Source organism: Neodiprion lecontei, chromosome 4 (genome assembly GCF_021901455.1).
Source record: "Neodiprion lecontei isolate iyNeoLeco1 chromosome 4, iyNeoLeco1.1, whole genome shotgun sequence".
In the NCBI taxonomy this organism is placed as follows: Eukaryota; Metazoa; Arthropoda; class Insecta; order Hymenoptera; family Diprionidae; genus Neodiprion; species Neodiprion lecontei.
The window spans coordinates 9,769,067-9,793,261 of NC_060263.1; the positions used below are offsets into that span (position 1 = coordinate 9,769,067).

At 34.9% G+C, this 24,195-nt stretch overlaps 1 protein-coding gene across 6 annotated transcripts; it reads left to right on the forward strand.

The window, feature by feature from the left end:
- The first annotated feature begins 2,948 nt into the window (after positions 1–2,948).
- Positions 2,949–23,457, forward strand: LOC107226408. 6 transcript variants are annotated; one of them, XM_046736985.1, is made up of 4 exons: positions 2,949–3,260; positions 9,836–10,041; positions 13,826–14,032; positions 22,745–23,457. In XM_046736985.1, the coding sequence occupies exons 2-4, from the start codon at positions 9,876–9,878 to the stop codon at positions 23,449–23,451; spliced, it is 1,080 nt and encodes a 359-aa protein (XP_046592941.1). In that variant the 5' UTR covers positions 2,949–3,260; positions 9,836–9,875; the 3' UTR covers positions 23,452–23,457. The 6 variants fall into 6 exon arrangements, with proteins under 6 accessions (XP_046592941.1, XP_046592942.1, XP_046592943.1 ...); XM_046736986.1 differs by lacking the exon at positions 2,949–3,260 and adding an exon at positions 8,349–8,852; XM_046736987.1 differs by lacking the exon at positions 2,949–3,260 and adding an exon at positions 10,679–10,830 and having other exon boundaries at positions 9,902–10,041.
- The last annotated feature ends 738 nt before the right edge of the window (positions 23,458–24,195 follow it).

Here is a 24,195-nt window from a genome sequence, read left to right on the forward strand (position 1 = left end):
CATATTTGTTTTCTCCCTAAATATGTATTTTGTGCCTGAGAGAGCCTAGTGGTGCACGGTCAGCAAGCTGCCGCTACTTACAAGTCACCTGTTGGTCTGCAAAATAATCGAATAAATTAGTTTGAATTGTTATCCATACAAAGATAATTTTTTTATTTTGGAGAATGTGCCACGTAGAAGAAAGTATGAAAAAAGAAAAAACATAGAATTTTATGTTGGTTTGCTATGTGAGAATTCGTGTACCTGGCCGTACGTACAGTATTCAGTTTGTCTCTTTGGTTTACGATTAGTTGTACCCTGCGTCATGGAAAATGACTTCACGTTTAACAGAAGTTTACACTTGAAAACTTTGACTTTGCAGTTTATTTCAGTTTATTTGATTGTGTGAAGAGTGGTGCCCCATGTTATATATAGCATGACATTGAAGGTTTCAAATTATTGCGAATAATCTCAGTAGATGAACGGTATATTACTGTCTTAAAATATTTTCAAAATATTCCACGATCATTCAAATTTTATTGTCCCTCAAATTTCATGAAAATCAATAATGTTTTTACATGTAGTCGTGTTCCCTAATAGTCTATTCCCTAATGTTTCGTACCCTGCAATAATTCACGGATTTCCGAACAACAAACATACACAGCTGTAATTCCCTTTGATGCTGCTAATCTGAGGTAAATAACATTCATTCTTGGCGTATTTCACGTACGTAATCTTATAGAGACATTATAAATAGAGTAGGCAAGGTATGAAGGTTCGAATAAGTGGCAACGTCGGACGAACAGAAAGAGAGAGATAATCCAATCATAAACTATCCAGTGCTCGCTACTCACTATTATACCTATAATGGCCGTGTTCGAAAATTGACTGACAGTACTGTCAGCAATCTTTTATCTCTTATGCGCTGCCGAGTTCATGGACAGCTCTGTCTCTGTCCTAGGGAAATTTTAGTACTGGCAGTCAATTTACGAACATGGCCAATGTCATACATGATCAGTCTATCTATAAGTCTATGGTTTTTTCCTCTTCTGGCCTTTCAAGTTTACCATTTTCGCACAGTCTATTACGTTTTTTTACTGGAAATTGACATACTATACATTCTATATGTGTTTTACGTCAAAAACCTCGGTAAACGCGCCGCTGCACAATAAATCGGCTAGCGACTGCTAATTTTTATACTTAGTTGATTATAAAGGTTTCTCTCTGATTATAATGGAGAAATCCAGCCCGTGGACCACGGTCTACACACAGGTCTGGAAACTCGGCTATTTTGAAATGGTGGGGATTGTCATCTTTAGTGTGACCAAACTGTGTTCCTCGTTCGTCCACTAGCTGCGCTGTCGTATTAGGGTATTGTAGATATAGATATACAGTTCCAGATAAGTTTGACGTTACTGCCTGCGAGTAACTCTGTGGATCATCAAAGGATCATATCTACTGGCGAGTATTGCTCTCGAGAGTTTTACTCTCATGTGGACAGGCACCTTTTAGACCTTCTGTATGATCTGAAGATGCGAGAGAATGGACGTCGTTGTCAAATAATTCGTATAGAGTCAAAGTCGCATTTCGTTTCTGACCGAAAACAAGAAAGCTGTAAGGTTGAGGCATTAAGGGGGCATTCTAGTCTAAAAAGTTGAAAAAATCTAATTTAGACATTTAAGAATATGTCCTCAAAAGGATTTATCGTAATTCGAATCATTTTAAAAGTTATAACCAATTTAGTGTAGTCGCAGCTCGACCGGTTTAGACAGAACGAATCTAGCAATAGGCAGTTCACAGGCTCCGACTAATCCTCCATAATTTTTTCATTGTATTTTAAATGTTCAATTTAAGGTGGAAGAATTAGGCCCGATGTATGGAGCAGGAATCGCTGATTGAAAAAATGTAAGTAACACTTACTGTTCTATCGGTTCGACTGTCTAAAACTGTACTCGAAACTACTTTTTTCGCAATGTTTGTCACAAAATTTCAAGTTCTAATTGACCAATTTTCTTGAAATTTAGCACGAATTTTATTCATGTAACCCTCTACGGCACGAAACAAAAAAAGAATCAAAATTTTCAATTTTTACTATTTTCAAAAAATTCGGAAAAGTTAAAAAAAAATTTTTAAATATCTACCTTTCCTGAGTAGCTGCTATTCTGCGTGAAAATTTTGTTTTTCATTTATCCAGGTTCCTACCATAATGGCATTTGTACTGATTAAGGATCTACCTTTATTTTATTTTTCAGATGACCAGACGGTGGGAATCGTAACAAGATGGACACACTCTTTTTTTTCCCCCTTCACTTCAACAGCGTGTAACCTTGTAAAATATATATTCTTTAAATATAAATAAATAAATGATAAAAAAAATGGACAGTTAAAATATTTATTGTTTTTTTTTTTTTTTTATCGACCGTCAAAAACGCCCGATATTCGGGCCTTTAGACTAGAACTGACTAGAATACCTCCTTAATGAATATGAATGTTCAGTGATATTCAGTCAGTTTCATTAAAGTACGGAAATATTTATTGATGCTTTAACCATCGGGATTGTTTTCGGTGCGAAACAAGTTATGAAAAGTAATATTCATTAATGTATGTATGTTTTCGCGATAGATGTTGGGATCTAACGTTTATATCTGACTAATGTTTGTGAGACGTTACACACACGCGGTCATAACAGGCAATCTTTGTATTCCGTTTCACAACTTGACTCGCTTCGAAACTGTTCCATTGGTAGCGTGGACATTTAGGATATATCTATACTAATATTATAAAGAGGAAAGATTTAATTTTTTTATAAGTTCATGCAGAAAAAACATTTGGAATGAATACTGTAAAACTGCCACAAACCGTTTTCATAAAAATTAGTTGAATACCCGTTAGATTAGAGGCTAACTGTATGGAGAATTGTAGTTCTGTCGGCGCAATAGAGAAAGACGAAAGACTGTCGTAATGCTGACGGGATAGACCACGGAGTAGGATAGACTGTGCGCTGTTCGTAGAGTATATGGCTTAAGAATCCGACCGACTTGATACTATCGTGTAAACAAATAGGTGGCAGTTACTCATACATTTATGTTTGCCGAAAACTTTTGAAGTTGTTTTTCACGATTAGTATTACGGTAGTTTAGTGGCTTTATTAAACGATATTCGCACGTGTTGATCAAGAATTAAGTCGTCATAATTTTCATTACATCCCAATCAAAAATCAATAAAATCTAGTGACGAGAACTGACGTATGTCATTAGATTGTTTTTATCGAGGAGCGAAGCGTGAGTACACAAGTTTTATTTATGTTTACAAAATAATAATGTATCAATTATCAAACCATGTTTGCGAAAAAGTGAAATTACTTCTACCTAACTTAACCTAACCTAACCTAAAAACGGTTTCGGTTGATTATTTCGAAAATTTATACTATGAACCATATCAATGGAACATCCATGATCAAAAATATGTCTGTTCAACTGACGTTTTAACACTTTTGAGAGAACTGGACTAGTTTGTTTTGGTAACGGTGTGTTAATATTTGTTTAATCAGAGGCGTAGATATTTCATCGACAACTGAGGTAACAAATTCATGAATGTTAAGAGTGCTTTTCTGACATTTATACATTTAACATAACATTTTACATTAAAGTTCGTACCGCTCGTGTACCTATGTATTTTTAGTAAAAATTTGTTACTTTATAATTATAGAATTGTCCGTAAGTTAAGAAATTGAAATAAAGTAGGCTAGAAGTGAAACCTCGGTTATACATTTCGCACTTGAACATTTTTCTCGTTTATACGTAAAATTTTGTTGGTCCTGGCATGTTCTGTCCACAAGCCATGTGAAAATATTTCACTTCTACGTTTCTCCTATATATGTTTTTTTGCCCTTGTATGCTACATATTCCATCCCCTAACGTTCTCTGTACAGTTCTGCATTATTACAACTAACTTTTTAATAAAAATGACAATAAATAATCGATTTTCAAGTAAATCGATTATTTTCTTGCGATTAATTGAATACAATCAGTTATTTTTCAAGCTAAATTAATCGACCGACTTGACTATTATTTCTCACAATCGGTTTTTGGTTTTTACTCCCATGATCAATGCAATACAATATTAATTTATGTGATTAAAGTATCAATTATTATCATTGTCTTACTCACTGAGTACATATTTAATATAATAAGTGAAAGATGAATAAATATTTTCATCTGAAATTGAAAAATAGTTTGAATGAAATCATAAATTAAGAAAAAACTTTTCCGCTATCAAGATTCCATACTGAAATTTACAAAATTTAGGTTTTATATGCACTGTTTCAAAAAAATCTGAAATAGACAATCGATCAATTCATTTTTACTGATTAAATCGAGTCATGGTCGATTGTTTTTTTGGACTCGATTAATCAATGCATCAATTACTTTTAGCTTACTCATCATCCGTACTTATCGGTCGAAACGTACGTTTTGATGTTTGACTTGCTTACCACTAGATCGTGTGCGTGTTTTGATGTTTGTGTACTCTACTACCGCTGAATGGCATAGTCTTACATATGTGTTTGTCCCTGTTTCAATCACGTTTTGGCAGGTTCAGGTCAGTGCCTCATCTACAGAAAGATTTTCTACTTGACATCACTAGATTAACCTTAACCAGACGCACGCTGCTGTGAAATCCTGTAGTTAATAATATTACTCAATTTTCCTCAGGGTGAATGTAAATATGACAAGATGATACCTATAAAAATGCTGAATATCAGATATATTTGATTTTCCAATCATGAACGTTTGGAATATTTAGATATTTCACTTTAACGTTATTCTCACTTATACGTCAGTATTGCCATATCCTTTGAAAAATGTGTAACTGAAGTTTCACTGAAATCATATTTCAGTAATTGAACTATATCAAAAATATTATAGCTGCAAAATAATATTGTACCTGTAGTTTCGATCAATAAAGAGCTTGATCAAAAGCTCATGTTGTTGTTAGTACTGAATTCCGATAATTTACTAATCTGTATTTACTTTGATCGAAATTTAGTATTGGCGTGAACTTGCATTCTTCATCACCCTTGTCCGATACAAACTTCAAGCACATAATGAAAATTCATCTCAAATTTTGATTACATCAACATTCCTGACTTCAGCCTTGTAAAAGCATAGTATTAGCCTGAGCATTAGTAGTAGCAACTAAAGATTCTATTCCAATGCTATCTTGGAATTTAATATTTCTGACAGAGCTGCATATTGAGATGTTCTAGAGCAAATATTTTGTAGATTTGTAGAAATCAAAAACGAAGAGTACAACACAAAAAATACAACATGATTAAAACAATATTTTACACTATACTATAGTCTTTACAGAAAAACATCCAAATGGCCTTTGACACAGGTTGCAAAATAGATAAAAGTAATTTATAACTGTTGATCATCATTATTATATGCACTAACAAAGCTGGATGCAGATTCATTTTTATTCAAACGCTGAAAATGAATAATATTATGTATGCCCCGTGAACTCAGTCAAATTTTTTTACATTATGCTAGCTTGTAGCACCAGTTGAAAAGAATTTTTGTACATTACTTTAGGTTTTTGAAACCAATTGATTGGAAAATGCTTTTCCTTAATGATTCACCTGAAATTCTAGTTTATCAGTTTGATCGGGTTATCAACTACTGAGTTTGCCGGTGATAATGAGATGCGATGATGAATTTGTTTGGAGCGAATAAAACCTGGGTAGTTGTTTTAGGGGAGAAGTCGTATCAAAAAATCCGCCCACCAATTTTCAGATTATAGTAGTGCAGGCATTGAAACAATGTTTCAACCTCTTGCAATAGAAGTGTGTGCGCAAGGAATTTTTAATAGCAGTGGGCAGAATCTTCTTCAGAAGGTTCCATGCGTATACATTTTCATTGCACATGGTCGAAACTTTTTTTCCAAAGCATACCATAACCTAAAAATTAGTAGGTAGATTTCTTAATACTTATTTTTAATCGTGTAAATCATTTAAAACTATCCACATTGACCTTCTCCAAAAAAAAATTGCTAGTTAATCGTGTAAGAATAAGAAACCTGATTTTTGTCCAAAATTTTACCGTCTCCCCTTAAAACTATAAAATGGTGTAATTACGGCGCATTATTACATTGATCGTTTTGTTCATCATTGGGACGCTTTGATCAACCTTGGTCGACTGAAACTTCAAGTACGTTCGTTTTTTATATGTATCTCATAACTTGTTTAACCTTAAGAGACCCGTTTTAGGAGTCAGCAGATAACTCGGAAACTCCATTGGACGTGTTAACTATTTCTATACATAAATCATATCTCTAAAAGATATCGAATTTCAAGGAAAAAATGCCGGTCCTCTAAAGGTTAACGAAAACAAATGTGAAGTGTAAAAATTATCGTTTTTAATCAACTTTTTTAAACATTTTCTGTAATCATTTTATCGCCCTTATGAAGGTGATTGTTAAAAAGTATAAACAAATATTTTGTCCTTCAAGAGCGTCCCTTCATCACCGTGATGCCAAACGTACACGTGCTTGAAACTAGTAACGTCAACGTAATGAGTACTCAGGACAGATATTCCGATTTTGCTATTATAAAATGACTGAAGGAGTTGGCAATGCTTGGAAGCCACGATTACGGACGTCATTTAGCAAGGGAAGATTTCGATTCTAACGCGGCCACTAGTTATCGTTGCGGTTCTAATTACAGTGGGTCTAGGAACAGTGTGGCCCAAACGAGTACCTCGTACTGATTGGCTTCGCCATTTTTAGGAAAATGATCCCGCGAATTTCAAAATATTGGGCAAATTATATACCAGCTTCAAAACAGTTCAGGTTGTGATACTTGAAACTCACTCGGAAACTCACAGAAGAAAACTTAGTTTTCTTTTAGTATTTCTTTTGAAATTAATTTATTTCTAGTCAACATTTATTCAATGTCACTGTGTCGACTATTTTACAATATTTTTTATAATTGAGATTTATACAAAAACAAGTTTTTATTCATGTAAACAATCGTATATTTATAGTTTACATTTTTTATCACAATTTTACACAACTTTATTTCTATACATTTTTCTACAATGTACGCAAATTTTTATTGTTTCTTGATATTTTCACATTCATATATTGCTAACTTTTGATCTACTTTTACGTATACGTATCAAGTACAAAACTTGATTTCTATAAATTTATCTACAGTTTACTGTACATAGTCTGTTGAAATTTTTCAATAAAATTCACAATATGTATACCTGTTATTCAATATTTATTATGTATTTAATACAATTTTACACGGAAGTGCATAAAAATAAGGCTCTCGATTAATTTTTAAAAAGTGTATTAAGAAACATTCGCCTAAAGATGGTTTCATATGGTACGGAATTCATTCCGCCGAAACGTAGAGCCTAAGGCGATAATTGAATGTGAAAGTGGATACACGTTTCAAATATATTGCCGTACGCTTTTTATTATTACTTTAATTTGATTATATAATGTTTATTTTTCATCGAAACAGCGATGTGCTATTAGTAATGTAAAGTGTGAATTCCGCATCATGTGAAACCACCAAGTGATATTTATCAATTTTGAATTGCGCGGTTTATCTTTACTGAATATGGCGTCTGCCACACTGTTCCTAGACCCACTGTAACGGTGTGGTGATCGCAACGAACCTAGCGGCGACTAGTGAACTACCAATGTGTCTTCAACGACCGACCTACCCCTTCCACTGGTGTTTACAGACCTGTATGTAAGACCGTAGACGAGACAAGAGATGCCTGAACGTCACCAAGTCTATGACATCACCCGATCCAGAATCAGTGCCAATATCCGAGTCCTATCAGATGAACCAATCAGCGAACGAATAAACTGACAGTGATGAAACCTTACTGTCCTAACAGGATCTCGAGATTTCGCGATTTCAAGATTCCAGAGATCCACAACTTTTTTAATACCGGATTATCGCTTTGCCTGGGCTCAGCCGTTTTAGAGATCGCATATTTACACGTTACTACTTCTGCACTGGAGAACTAGCGTCATCAGAATTATTCAAAATTTTAAACGAGATTCGCTTCAGTAATCATCAGAACAGGTCTACTGATTTTAAGATTTCTCGCACAGTTTTCCAACGTGCGACGTTAAGTTAAAGTACTATATATTATATTATAGTTATTTTTTATCAACCCAGATAGATACTTCTTATTTTACATTGGTATTAATAAATTAAATGAACGGTAAAAATTTTGGCTGTGCATTGCTTCTTCACTGCAGAATTCGAGAAAGATATTAATAAAAATGATGATGTATAAAACTCGGCGATTTGGCACCGACTGCTCCATATACGATATTCTGAAGAGACCCGTATTATTGTGCTTTTCTAGTTACTATAAAAAAATGAAATTTCTCTTACTCTGGTGATTCCATATCGCTCACGGATACACATGAAAACCGAAAGCTGGCATATTCACATGTTTCCAAAAATGAGTTAAAAAAAATCTGAAACTGCACACCGGCAACATTGATTACAATTACCTGTATCATTATAAAATCGTCAGCTACGAAGCTTATTCACGATGAAAATATTTTCGGAATAGACAATGTCCTCAAAAAACAGCTGAAGTCATGTGTGTGAAAAACGGTTTAGTTTCCTTTTCACAAAATGGATGAAATACATTGTCACGATATAATTGCGTGTCCCACTTTGGATCAATAGTAACCACATTCGGATTGCTAAACGTATAAATTTCGACGTTTCATCGATGGAAAATACCGATTACGTCATAAAATTATGTAAAAATAGTACCATTGAGATTGATGCATGATGTTGGAAGATCAACTGTACATATAATAAAATTCAGGTCAGTTCATCCTAGAACCTCGTGAATTACAAAATATCTCAAAATCATACATTTTTCGATTCGACGAATTTTTAAGCAAATTTACTTGTGATACGAGCAAGTATTTTTTTTTATTCTTGGTTGCAGCTCAAAAATCAGGGCCGTTTTGAATTTACAGAATATTCTACCATCAAAAATTTTTCTAATACGTCGATTTAAAATCCAGTTCTCTCTTGGTGCAAACGCGTTTTCGAGGGGTGGGCATTCAGAGGTTGCAGCTCAGAATTTAGAACAAGGATATCCTTTTAAAAGTGCAAAAATATTTCTTCCACAAAACAGTCTGTCTTGATGAACAAGTTGGTACTAAAAATTCTAAAATTGCTTCGACTACCGGAACATGTGCTTGCGAGGGGGTGAAATCTTCGAATTTTTACACTATTAAATCTGCCGATGTTGCATATACTTTTTTTCATCATAGCATTTTTTTTTTTTTTATTGATAATAAAAATAATATGAAAAATTGTTACACTTCCCCAGCCCCCGAAATACACATCTTCGAGAGGGTGGAATATTGGTGAAGTTTTTGGATTAATTCATCATTCAATGTCTGTACTTTGCATAAAATTTTCTATCACTGAATTACTCCTCTCGATAATAGAAGTCAAATGAATAATTATCGAATTGCCCTCACCCCCGAAACACTTCTTTAACAAGGGATGAAATTTTTGGATTATTATATTAATACGGTGTGTGTATATTGCATAAAATTTTCTCTCGACGAAATATTTCTCTCTATCTAGTTAACGACTTAACGAGTCGGTAGAACTACTTGAAAAACGCACACTCAACAGGAAGTGAAATGGGTGGGCAGGCGTCTTGAACATTTTTATATTATACCATTCTGATGTCATATTATAGAAAAAGGGAACGTACCTGTATTGATGATATTATTTACTGATGACGATGTATAAGACAACCTTTTTTTTATCATCTTTTGTTTCCAGACAAAATTCACTCATCTTGCAGTGAAAACATGCATAAGAGATGAACATCAATATGAACCAAAACGTACTAGAACTGGAAACATCCAGTCAAGTCGTTGGATCAGACGGAAAAGAAGTTGTTCACTGGTTTGACAATGGACGTGTTGACGTGATGGACCAACATCAACAGATGCAATCTACGTATTATAAATTCCAGAACGAAGTGGGTAAGTTTCATTTCCCAGCGGTTCTGTTGTAAAAACACAATTTTTACTTTCTTTTGTAATCTTTAACTTTGAATTATGCAATTGAGACATCAAACAAGTGGTGGTATTAACCCTCGTATGCCACACTGGGGTTTCAGGAATTCCAAAGTGGAACCTTAAGCTCGCGTTCCTCGAGAGAAAACACATTTTAATCGATTATATCTCAGGAGACTTCAACTTTTACGACTCTATCAACGAGGGCAAATAACAGTTGGAAATACGGTCATCTTGCTCGAAGTTATGATCAAACATCGGGTGGAGTTTCAAAAATCCTGGTGTAGCATGCGAGGGTTAAGACTAACAATATTACATGCCATAGTTACAATGTATCATCGTTGCGTCAATACATTTCGATCTTATCAATTTCTTTTCCCCTCTTGTTGAGAAACTTTGGCCCTAGGACCCATTTTTCTTGGCGGTTGGCACTGATGCATAATTTGGTGAATTGACAGTAGGATTAGCAAGATTTGACTCTTCAATTGATGATTTGAATCTTCATTTCTGGAAAATACAGTGGTCAAAATTCGATTTTTCACATCAATCAGATTAATTAAGATCTTGTTCTATTATAAAAGATTTTTCTATTTTATTTGTCAAGACAAGTCGCCGTTTTATACACTTTGACGATTTACGAGGCTGAAGTGGGTAACGTTAATGTAACGCAACGTCAGGGGACTTATGATATGATGAATCAGCCTGAACATGAGTTGAAGCTCCGATTGCCTGAATTAGGCACTAGGAAAACTCACGGTATACATACTCGCAGAGTGCATACTCCTTTTCCATTGAGCCTCATAGTATTGCTGACGTACGAGGATTCGACGTAGAGCTTTCATAAATAGAAAGAACGTACTCCGCCTTTTTGCTTGCTCAGGAGCGAGATAGAGATGTCAGCGAATTCTCTGCCATTTTGATGGCAGCGCTTGCCCACGCAAGTATTTGTATTTTTTTTCAGAAAGAGCATCAAAAAATACTTAAAAATTTTTGTATTTAATTATGTTATTTCAATTGTTGTCAGAAACATGAATTTTTTTCGTTAATTTCTTCAAAAATCGACAACTCCGGACTGGGAAGAGATAAAAAGAGCTAAAAATTTAGCTGAGGACTTCTTTCTATATGTATAAAAACATATTAAAAAATCATACAAATCTAAGAGGGTCACCGTCGCAACGTCGTTGAATTGACATGTAATGACCCATATATTAATGCATAGAATTTGGAAGCGGAAGGTCTAGTGCGTTCGACTAACGGAAAAGTGAAATCGTTTCAGTAATGAAATATCTCTATTTTCAGTAGTATTCCCTGAACCAGACTCTTAATCAGCGAAGGTAATTTTTTTGTAGAAGATTTTATAGGGTCATTTCGGTCAAATTTACTGAACCGATAAGTATTAATTACTAACAAGTAATAATTACTCTCTGTAGTGAGTATTCTGTCGATTCGTAGTTTGAACGATGGAATGCATGAAAAAACGACAATCTGGTTACGTTTTTTGCCAAATTTTAATTTTGTTTTTCTTCCATCACTGGCGATGTGTGGTAGAAGTATTGATTAAAATGATGCTGCATATAGCTCAGCTGGCCCTTTCAAAAGTATTAATGATATTTCTCTATATTGCTCGCCCGAAATTCTCTCCTCTTATTTATATTTTTGTGCTTGCAAGTAGAAATCACTGCAGTCAAGAAAATAGCAGTATTAGAACAGGGGATGAGCAATTTTCACGAAGTATACATTAAAGAGGGTGTGCCAATACAGATCTTTCCCTTTACAGAGTGATTTCAAGAAAAATACAAATTAAGTTTTGCTTTCTCGTAAGAGTACATTCAAAAGCAACTCTTTTGCCAGGTTGTACTTGGACTGATGCTAGTTTTCCCATTCTATAGTGATATTTTCTGAAAGTACTCTCTAGTGCCACAACAATAGTATCGGTAGTTGTTAAAATTTAAAAAAAAATCGACTCAAGTCGTTTTTCCCTTAGAACATTCTACCCGTGTCTGTGCAAATGCTTGTTCCGACAGTGAACGTTTTCCGAGTCCATGAAACCAGATATCTAGATATCTGGGGGTGTTTTTTGTTGTTATCGCAAATATTTTTTTCTCACGAAAGAGGAATTCCTTTCCTTTCATTTATATTACAATTTTCAGGACAAAAAAATTTTCAATAATGTGTTTTGCAATGAGCCGGAGACTCCGTAATAACGGCAAACTTGACAGTACACTACGTACATATTGATCTAAAAATGCAAAAGATGCGTCCAGAATAAGCATCGGAGAAGATTGGATGATTCTATTATTTATTCCGAAATTGCATCAGTCCAATGTTTAGCATACCTCTTGCGCATTGTTTTTGTAACAACCAATTGAAGGTGGCTCTTTACCGAAATCAATATCAACAAAATTAATCACGTTTGCATAGGTAAAGGTGGTGAAGCTTCAAGCAGCCAACTTCGTGTGTAGAGAATTTTATAGTTGATTGTCAGACAAATCAGAAAAAAATGACTACAAATTATTATTTTCTACACACAGCTTTATGAATATTTGATGTTCGTTGGATGACGGTCAGGGTTGAAATGATGCGAATTAAGCACCCAGTTTTATTGTTATTATATGACGTTTCGGTATGCACTGCCTACCATCTTCAGGTTTCTTTAATATACAAAAAAATTCACAACTTTTTTATTACATGAATTGCATTCGGTCACTAACTGTTACGTTATAAAACTTGCTCAGCTAGCAATTATTTTTATCTATTGTGTTAAAATATTTTGCAATATTAATATTGTACATGAACGCCGAGTGTGTTACTCGATCTTATTATTTAAACTAAAATGGAAAATTAACTTATTTATCACTTACATAAGTTGACATTCCTTAGTGAAGTGAATACCGACCTACATTTACTAAGCTGACCGTTCTCTTAATAATTAAAATTAACAACAAACTTTGAAAGTCATCTGCCTGTTTACATATTTGTTTGTTTCCAACAGAGAACAGTCAGCTTAGTAAATGTAATGTGCTCTGCTGCACGAGCAACGAGCCGCTGCTAGAGCGGCAGTGGTGGTCAGTCGCGCGTCACGCATGTTCGCTAGCTCTGACCGCTAGTTTCAGTAGTTTCAGTGTGATTCTGAAATTCATCATCTTTATCATCGATCCTAAGGTTTGGAATAAACCTTTCGTTTATAAATACCAGGCAAACCCGGTTTTTGGAAATTTTTTGTTGTACACGATTTACGCAGATTTTCATTAAAATTGTACTCTAAAGGCGGATACTGGCGTACCAAATCGGAATAATATTTTTTTCATGGCGAAGCCAAAATAACACATTCCGCCCAGTCGACGATATAACCTGTATATGGCGAGCAGGTCCTTTCGAGAGAACCTCTCGATATGTATGTTGTACATGTCGAGCTATGCAGCTGGGCATCTCAAAAATCAAGACAAATTCAAGATGAGACCAAGTGCGGTCTTGTCCTTGTGTCCAATACAATTTTTAATTAGGCGTCATGAGAAAACGTCCGTTTCAAAAAATTCGAAAGAATTCATGGCTAATCCCATTCGTGCATACTTAAATTGTGTAAAACGGGTATAAAATTGACATTGGCCAGGTATATTCACCTTTCAATTTGACATTGGAAGTCTCATGAAATGGATTTGGCGCCCTGTTAATGAATCCCGAAAAAACCATTAAGCTGAAGAAACTCTAATCAGGTTTCCAACCTTAAACGCATTTTTATAAATGCTTATAGATCACATAATGGACCTCGAACCTGCCATGGAAACACAAGTACAGGAGACCACGTCGAAGAAATTACCGAAGTCACGGGGATCCAAAAAGACAAAACCTGTTAAGGAAACAAAAGAAATTGTAAAACGTTCAAAACATCCCGAGAAATGGAAAGTAAATGTGAAGAAAAACGCTAGGCTCAGGGGTGAAGAATATATTGGTGTTGGAGGTGAGCTACTTATCTTTAAAATAATAACTTATGATTCACTCACAACTAGTACTGATATGTATCCAATTCAACATACGTTTATCCAATATATCCAACGTGTATCGAAATTTTACCACGCGAAGATTCAGAAAGCCTTCGAGTTATTAAAAATCTGAAAAAAAATATGGCGATAATTTTCGATAATATTTTGGAAACATTTATTCGAGATTACGTTTCGATTAGATGTATGTGAATAAAATACTAAACAAGAGAATTCATGTGAAAATTATTGGCATAGCTCAAGCTTCAACTGCATAGATCTGGCTCCGGGAAAACTATTTCGCATAAGAAACAACAACAACAACAACCTCATCGAATAACAAGACTGAAGTTAGTACCGTTAACGTAACGGAACGTCACAGGAAAAAAAATCATTATCGTGCAATTTCTGAATGACTCAAAGAATTAGCTTTTCGAAATGTATAAGTATGTTTTCTTTACCATGGTTTACTAAGTTTCTAACAGTCCTATATGTGCGAAGTAATGATTTGTCCTAAACACGCATCGTTACTGTAACGTTACTAACTTCATTCTCATTCAAAATACCGTACGTCTCAAATGACCTACCAATTAGCCTCTCTCTAAATTAATGTCTAAATTATCAGCATATCACGCTGGTGGTACGTTAGAGTGAACGGTATGAATTGTCCTATATTTTACGTGATGGAAAGGTTAGGAATAAAGTGGAATTAGTAAAAAACGATGGCAATTTTATAGCGAGCCCCAGAGATGCTCAAACGGTTACAGGAATGTCAATGATGCATTCAAAACACTTCTAGTGTCACTCCAATTGCGTCCAATCAAATCACGAACTTAATCCTTGGAAGCGTGCACTTTTCTTTGCAGTTGGTTTTTTCTTTTATTACAATACATTTGTACGGGTTATTTGGGTTGCCAATTTCAAATTTTCATAAGAATCAAGATATTAGATTCGGTTGTCCAATTTTAAATTACGGTTTCAGATTTGGGGCATTATTTCATAACCGAACCCATGTAGAAAAAAAAGTTCCTAGATCGGAATAAAATTTAATCAATTTATAGTGCAGTTGGATAGAAGTTTTGCAGTAAATTTTGTTTTGTTTAAACAGAAAACGTTTACAAACACTCAGAGTTGAAATTTCCGACTTTAGCCCATGCGTTCTTGTTATTCGATCTCTGCAATATATTCAAAATGGTTGGTTTTAATTGCCCCAGGCAAACATCTCAGAAACGAAAATAGGCATGAGAAAAAACCTTTTACACAAAATTTCGATGATTTCAAATCGGAAAGATCATCCTAGTGATATTAGTCGACTTGTGGAGGGTTCCACCTTCAAGATTTTGCAGGTAACGTCTGATTTTAGATAGAGAACACGTATTCTCTAGATATGAGCAGCTGATAGCAAGATCGGAGATAAATTAAAAGATGCGGACAAAAAATCTATTGACAAATTTTTTTTTAAATTTCTCCCTCTTTTCTTTTACCTTATCTTTCATATTTATTCATTGTTCCTCGCCCAACCAAAAAAATTTTTGAACACTACTCACGATCCAAACTAAAATTATAAAGAATATCATATCGGTGAAAAACTTGACAACTTTGTATCCGTTGAAAAACTTTTCAATGAGGGTGAGGGACAATAAATACGTCGCGGTACTAATGCCCAAAGGGCGTATAACATATTTTTTTTACATGTCCAGTCGTTTTGTAGACTTATTGTCAAACTAAATATTGACGAAAAATATATACGGGTGAAATTTTTTTTTTCAATTATTAGCTTGAAAATAAGTATGCGGAACGATTGGCTACGAAAAAAAAAATTGTACGCCCTTTTGGCATTAGCGCCGCGACTTGCAGAAAGTTACGTGAAACAAAAATGAATTGAAGAGAAAAATGCAGAAAATTTGACGTCTTTGAATTCGTCTTCGATCTCTTTATCAATTACTGATATTCAAAATACGTCTTCTTTATCTAAAATTAGGTGTTACTTGCAAAAATTTCAAAGTGGCATAACGCGCGAGTCGACTCGTACGAGCATCAGCTTTCCCTTTTGAAACCTTACAAGTTTAGTGCGGAGATATTTAAATAGCTGGCCTCACCTAGCAGCTTGAAAAAAATTGAATAAAAAATCTAAAATATTGCGCTATTTATGCACTGCTGGATGTTGGAATCAAAAAATTTTGCATTCAATTCGATAACGGAAGAAAAAATTATTTTCACACAACGCAGCCCGACACTCCTTCATTCCGAAAATCGATCACCCTATTTTAAAGGGTGGATTAGTCGCTCTCTGATAATTACGATCAAATTTTAGCGCTACCTTCATTATAGTGTTTTTATCATGACAAAATTTCTTGGGTTGCCACTGATGAGATGAAATTCGTAAATCACATCGAATCTGAAAAACTCGCGACAATTCATGCGTAAATTTTGTGCTTTCTCATTTCCAAGCCTCATATTATCACACTGTTACCGAGAAACGCATAACCCGAAGCGCGCGTGATAACATCTTTCCCTTAGAGGGAGCCCCCCTCATTATGCGCTTTTTATACTTCGGTTGAAGCAATTTTTATGCCCGCTTCCTTTTCGTCTCTTCAGCGCAAAACATGTCGCATTATGTCGTGAAATTATACCTCAGTTACTTATGTGACAATTAAGCGTTCTCAATTGTTGAACCGTATTTACTTTTATCCTGCAATCATTTTGTGCAATTGAGCTCATTCTAACAAGGGGAGTGTCAAACTTGGGAATCACAGATTTCCATCACTTTTATATATATTGTAGGGCAGGGTCCCCTCAATAAATATATAAAGCAGCAAGACGCCATTCGTTTTTATTATTGAGAAATTTCAACTCAAAGTTCTATATGTAACTTAAGTAGAAGGAACCTTTTTACCGGTTGCAGCAATAGTTCCGTGGCGTGGCGGTAACGCTCTTGCTTACTGAGCGACTTTATTTTTGATAATATTGATTACTTTGTTATTATAATTATTACAAATCCTATGTTTATCATTTTTTGTATTTTTTCCTAACTTAAAAATAAAAAAATAATTTATAGAAATATTAATTATTAATTATTTACTTTTGTATTAAATAATTTATAAAAAAAAAAAAAAAAGTACCTCTAACGGAACTTGAACAGCCGTTCGGTCCCTCAGTAAGCAAGAGCGTTACCGCTACGCCACGGAACTATTGCTGCAACTGGTAAAAAGGTTCCTTCTACTTAAGTTACATATAGAACTTTGAGTTGAAATTTCTCAATAATAAAAACGAATGGCGTCTTGCCGCTTTATATATTTATTGAGGGGACCCTGCCCTACAATATATATAAAAGTGATGGAAATCTGTGATTCCCAAGTTTGACACTCCCCTTGTAAGTATTGCCGCGAGTTGCAGTAATGCATTCATTGACATTGTTGTGACGTGAAATAAACCATATCAAAATTTATAATGTTTAGCATTCGATATAGAATTGTGATATCTGCAACGTTTTGGCGCAAATGATGCATACAAGACTTTGATGCTAGTCAAAATAAATTACACTTTGACGTGCTCAGTAGAAATTTACTATAACACAATACGATCCAAACGTGACCGAAATCAAAGTTTCTGCCATGAAATCAAAAAATAAAATCAAACCTGAAATGATAGAATATAAATTATTCAAATCTCAATGGATAGAAAAGTACTTGGATACAATTCTGTGCTTGGATTAAATGATAGAGATTATGCTCGTTTAAATTTTAAATGATTTTACTTGAAACATTTTGACCAGACTGAATTGAAAAAATAGAGTTCTTGGTGGTTGACGACGGTGGGAGCGTAAAAGGATTTTCAGTAAGAATAGGAAATTGTTGATTTCTTTTGATTAGTTGTGCCAGCGAAGAAATGACTGATTGGTTGAGATTTAAGGAGGAAGAGCCATACAGATGATAGAAAATGATAGAAAATAAGCCTGAATTTCAGGATTTATTTGCAACACAACTGTTGAACCATTGCTATTCAAATTTTCAGGGCACTTTATTGAATATTTGTAAATACAAAAAAATTTTGGTTAGTATAAAATAGTTATTTGTAAACCGCCCAGCGAGAATTGTTGCCGCACTATTTTTTCTTGAGGTGACTTACTGCGGTACTGGTAGTTCTTTTGTTCCTTGTCTGTCACACAATTGCATTTCATATCAAAGTACACTGTCGATAAACTTTAAAAAATATATGGAAGTTCAATATTTAAATAATGGTCAGATCCAGAAATAAATGATGCAATTTTTACCAAAAGTTATCGTGTTTACCCTGCAAAAAACAACTGTTTAATTTAATTTGTCATTGAATATTTAGGTTTATCGACGAAGTTTTTTTTTATCACTGCTACGATTTTCGAAAATGTATTTTTGAGAAAATTGAGTAGTTTTACATAAAGAAAAATAGAAGTTTCTGGTGATTTATAGCAGTTTTTGGCTATTCTGCTGTTGTGGGACCACAAAATTAATTTTGTACAGTTTAAGGTGGCAATTCGAGCTAATCAGATACCGGTCTGGGAAAGTGTTTCGGTAGCGGCCTGGGTAGCTCATCGTCAGTGTTCAGATCAGTAGCCTGGAAAGTGAAAGGTCCCGGGTTCGAATCCCGATCCAGTCCAACCCGTGAAACATTCTTCCAGACGCGCCGGAAATGCACGTCACAACAGACACACACTAAACACAAAAATACTTGAGTGCTTGCTCTCACGCAAAGGTTCTAACGAGACGGAGTAGGAAACGGCTTCCAACACGCGCCGTTGTACCTGCTCCGCGCACAGATCGCTCAGCGTCCACGGGCCTCAGTATCTAAAGAATTCCGAATTTCACCTTATAATTTTCGGACGATATTGCCAAGATGATGAGCTATCGTTTTTGGCGAAAAATCGATTTTTTTTAAAAAATCTGTACGGCCCTCACCCCGTAAGTGTAGGAACTCTGGTCAAAGGAGAAGGAGTCTTAGAGGTTGAAACAAATATCGTTCAAATATCGTTCAAATATTGGGTTTCTTGGAAGAGGTAGGTAGTGGGCAGTTGTGTGTAGACTTCGTCGGTGTGGAAGGTCAATGACAGGTGGAAGTCGAAATTTTTTTACTTTTCGATCCTGAAAGGGGTCCTTCTCAGAAACCTAAAAAATTATTTATTGATTAAGATAAATGAAAGAATTTAGTTATACCTAAATATTTTTCTGTAAATTAAATACGCTGAAGTAAACCTACATTCGATTACGTGAAAAATTGCATAATAACGGTGAGACTTTCCAAAACAAAAGGAAAACAAAAGAATCGCTGACAGCGGTAAAATTAAAGCTACTGATTCGTAGCAAAACAGGTATCCATTAATCAATGAAATTCAAGTGGCGGCCAAGTCATCATCGAGTGAATGACAAGGGTATTGTTAACACTTACATTAAAATCCATTATGATCCATAATTTGCTAAATTTAAAAGCTTACCAACATCGAATGAGAGCTAAGGTTTATTTATCAGGTTCTTTTGGTGGCATTATTTAGTTAACAACTAAATAATTATTGAATAATAATTATGTACGCAATGGTACGTCGTAACCACCTGGTGAAAAAAAGTAAAAGAGGAAGATGGCTTACTAATTGATCACGATGTGAGGAGAAACTCGGTATCAATATTGTGGCACCAATAACTAGTTTCTAAATGTTACATCTTTTGCCACGAAATAGGTTACTTCCGATGTTTCTTAAAAATTAGATTGTAGTATCAATTTTCAGTGTTTGATCTGAGATTGACAGTATTTTTGTCACCAACAATGTTGCGAATTTCCAAGACTAGTCTTTTCTTATAATCCTCTTCGCTGCAAATGACGCTAACATTCTCGAAATTAAAATTATGATCAACATCTAATCTATGTTTTGTCAGGGTTGTTTCTTTTTCCGGTTCGGCGTAAATATTATGCTTATATTTATTAATTCTAGTCTTGAGATATCTACTAGTTTGCCCAATGTAACATTCATAGCAATCATTCGCAGGCATTTTATGAACAAGGGTTGAGCCTTTTTCTAATGGCACACGATCCTTAAGTAAAACAAACAGCCCTGAAAGATTATTACTATTTTGATAAACACATTCAATTTGGAACCTGCTCAAAGCTCGACTTATACTTTGTGACACTCCTTTAACGTAAGGGAATTTCATAAATAATATGGCCAAAATCGTCTTCTCCAACAGCAATATCAGCTTCCAAATTCAATCTGTCCTTGAGGACCATAACACGATCATTGATGCATTGATCTATTACTTTAGATGGGCAGTTATTAATCAATAACAATCTTATAATTAATTTCAAATTTTTATGATGAGACAATGATTTTGCCCAGAGGATCTCCCCGTCCACGAAATTATAGATGCCGGCGGTTTTATATTTTGGAGAATGGTGTGACGTGAAATTTATATATCTTTGTGACCACCTTGGTTTTTGAAACCAATCAGTTATAACCGAACCTGAATGTTTTATTACAGATACGTCAAGAACGTTAATTTTACCATTGACCTCCACTTCAGAGGTGAATTGCAATCTATCATGAAAGTTGTTAAATTTTGACTGAACAACCTCAACTGAGTCGGAAGGAACAGTAAGTAATGTATCATCGACGTATCTATAATAAAGAGCCGGTCGGAAATCCAAAGATCTTAAAGCTTTGATTTGATTCAAACTCTATGACAAAATGAGATAAAATAGGGGATAAAGGGGATCCTATTGGCGAGCCAAATGTTTGAGCATAAGTGACTCCGTCAAATGTGAAAGCAGCATCAAAACATAACCTTTACGCATTGCTAAAATCATTGAGAGGAATTTTGATGTTATCTTTAATTTGATCCCATTTCTTAATCGCTGCGTCGATGGCTAAGTCAGTGGGAACGTTGGTGAATAAAGAAATTACAGTTAGGGAAATGATAGTGTATCCATCAGGAATCTCCACATTACTGATCCTTTTTAAAAGTTCAAAGCTGTCTTTTACATTTGACGACGGTTGAGAGCAGACAGACTTAAGTACATTAGTAATAAACTTAGCCAAATGATACGTGGGGCTATTTATAAAGGAAACGATAATGTGGAGAGAAATGTTTTTTTTTTTATTGATTATTGGTAAACCATAGCATTTAGCTGGAATACTTTTATAGGATAACGTAATACGTTTTTCAAAACCATTTACTAATTTATTAACACGTACTTGTAGGGTTGAAGGGAGGTCTAATTTAAGTTCTTTATAAGTGAGTTTGTCACTCAAAATAGAGTCCATCATACTCGTGCAATCCATCCTATCCATAATAACCGTTGTATTACCTTTGTCTGAGTTCAAAAAGTTAGGTGTGAATTCTCAGTTTTAAATCTATGTGCGCTTTTGACTTGTGTCATACTAATAACATTACTCTTACGACTGAAAAATTTGTTGCCGCTCCTACAGTTATTCTCTAAAGAATTTATGAGCACGTTGCGTGCTTCAGACCTTTTTTCAAACCTTTGGAAAGTTTCACCGTTATTATGAGGCTTTTCATGTAATCGAATGTAAGTTTAGTTTAACTTATTTAATTTATAGAAGAATATTAGCTATAACTAAATTCCTTTCTTTATCTTGATCAATAAATCATTTTTTAGTCTTCTGAGGAGGACCCTGTTCAGGGTAAAAAAATGTCGACTTCCTCCCATTATTGACTTTCGACACCAAGAAAGTTTACACATAATTCAAGGTTGAAAAATCCTTCGACGTAGTGTGTAGTGTTTTGGAATAGAGTGAAATGTGAAGAAACAAGAGACCTAAAATCTTGACAGTTATTAAGAAAGCCATAAATTTTCGTAGAATGTTTGAAAGGTAGGTTGCACATTTCGTCGTCAAATGTGGACATGAGTTTGTAACGAGAAATTTGAGGAAAGGTTTTTACCTGATTTATCCCTGGCCTCATGAGTAACATTCTGCTTTCCGTTTTTAGTTTCTGAATGCACTTGGATATATGGATGAGTATGTAGTAAATATAACGAAGCTGCACTGTAGAGCCCCCACTTAATACTGGTCGGCAATGTGGTTGTGAAACAATTTTTGAGAAAAATTGTATCACACAAATTGTATTAATTCTGGATACTATGTTATACAGCTAACGACAAGTTTGTGAGCTAGTAGTAAAAAATTATTAACAACTTATCTTATTTCGAAGATGTTTGAAGAGTTGAGTACATTTGCTAACCCCGGGTGACTTTGGATGCTAGCAGAATGCATTATCCAACCAGTAGAGCCCACAAGCAGTAGCACTCAGCTTCATACTTTGGTCAAGACAGATCTTCTGTGGTTCACATTGCAACCCAGTCATTTAATCGAGTTGGCATGACATGTAAATCAGTAGTTCTGACTAATCAGCTTGACTGGCTATCGATTTGCGCGGTAGACAGAAATGAGCTAGTTTAAAGTTGAAAAAAACTCGTGCACATTTAATATCTTTATTTTTGTAGCAAATATTTTACAACTGGTCTTGACCTAGTGTAACCGAAGCTCTGTATAATCGCAAGTAAAAGAATACGCTTTAGGGAAAAGCCGCTAAAACGGAAAGTTATGCATCAAGAACGCATGCTTAACTTACCGTAGGACTGGCAGTTTAAATATTTATTTGCCATTTAGAACGGAATGTTGAGTCCTAATAAAGAAATCAATTACGCAGGTAAAATAGTTCCGGCTAAAGTAATGGGCCCACCGTGTGACTGCCGCATGCGATGCAGTGACAAAATTGACGAGGAAGCTCGAGCCCAGCTGCACAACGTATTTTGGAAAACTTGTACCTGGGAACAACGAAAGCAATATGTAGCACTGTCGGTGAAAGAATCGCCAAAACAGCGGACCAGATGTCGTGGTAACGTTAAATCAGAGCATCGTAGACAGGTCACATTTACTTACTCCTTGCTTATCAAAGGTGAAGTTTTAACGGTTTGTAAACCGATGTTTCTGAGCACATTTTCGGTCTCTGAAAAATTCGTGAGGCATGCCATGGAGAAGAAAAGAACGTCACCAGGTGGAATTATTGGCCCCGATCAAAGAGGCAGGCATACGCCAAAAACGAAGAAAAGCGAAGAAGTTAAAGAACGAGTACGCGAGCACATCAATTCTTTTCCTGCTGAAAAACTAAATTCCAGAGATCGGAGTAACAGGAGATACTTGGACTCAAATTTGAGCATTGCCGCCATGCATAAGTTATATCTTCAAAAATGTAAGGAGGATGGGATACCGGATAGTGAAACGGTCAAGGAAAGTTACTACAGAGAAATGTTCAAGTCCGAATTTGATTTGGGTTTCAAAGTTGCTGTTGATAAGGGTAAAAATTCACCAACACACACTGTATCACGTATCAGTAATAATAAAAATAAACCATGAAATACAGATGGCATTTTATGAAGAATTTTTATAGATTGCTAATGCTGTCAGTGAACATGATATACCCTTTTGTTGGTTGTACAAATTTTTCTAACCATCTCTTTGTACGAATATGAACTGTATTAGTTTACATTGAACATCGATGTTAACGTGGTTTGTACACTTTAGAAAAGTGCTTTAATTCAATACTGTCTTACAAAATAGTAAGTAATAGTTTGAAAATGGAAAATTCTTACTTATTTCTGAAGTTAAAGTAGCTTAGAGCAAGAATTTACCAGATGTTGCCTCTCGTGGTAATCGTCATGTACGACTGCTTTCTCATTTCAATTAAAGAACTTCGTAATAATACTGAAAAATTAGATGAGCATCTTCGGCGATTAAAAAACTTACCAAACGTAATGCTCGTCATATAAAGTCAGTCGCATTGTCTCGGTTACTTTGATCTTCCAATTGAATTGTCTCAATGTTGATCAGAACACCAAATAGAGAACAAGAGTGATGTGGAGGACGGAATAATTGACTCTTAGAAATACTCAATGGGCTGAATCCATCTCAAATCATGCAAAACCAGCGGCGATTATATTCCATAATTGCTCGTAACTGAAGTGTGTTCTTCTTCGCCCAAAATAACCGGACACGTATGCTTTATTATTATCCAAATAAATTTTTCACTCTCCTCTTATTTTGGGCGAGGAAGAACATACTTCAGTTACGAGCAATTGTGGAATACGGATTCAGCCAACA

Coding starts and splice junctions, on each gene's coding strand:
- LOC107226408 (XM_046736985.1), top strand. CDS start 9,876: ATGAACATCAATATGAACCAAAACGTACTAGAACTGGAAACATCCAGT. Junction 10,042..13,825: donor TAAATTCCAGAACGAAGTGG/GTAAGTTTCATT, acceptor AAATGCTTATAG/ATCACATAATGGACCTCGAA. Junction 14,033..22,744: donor AGAATATATTGGTGTTGGAG/GTGAGCTACTTA, acceptor TCAATTACGCAG/GTAAAATAGTTCCGGCTAAA.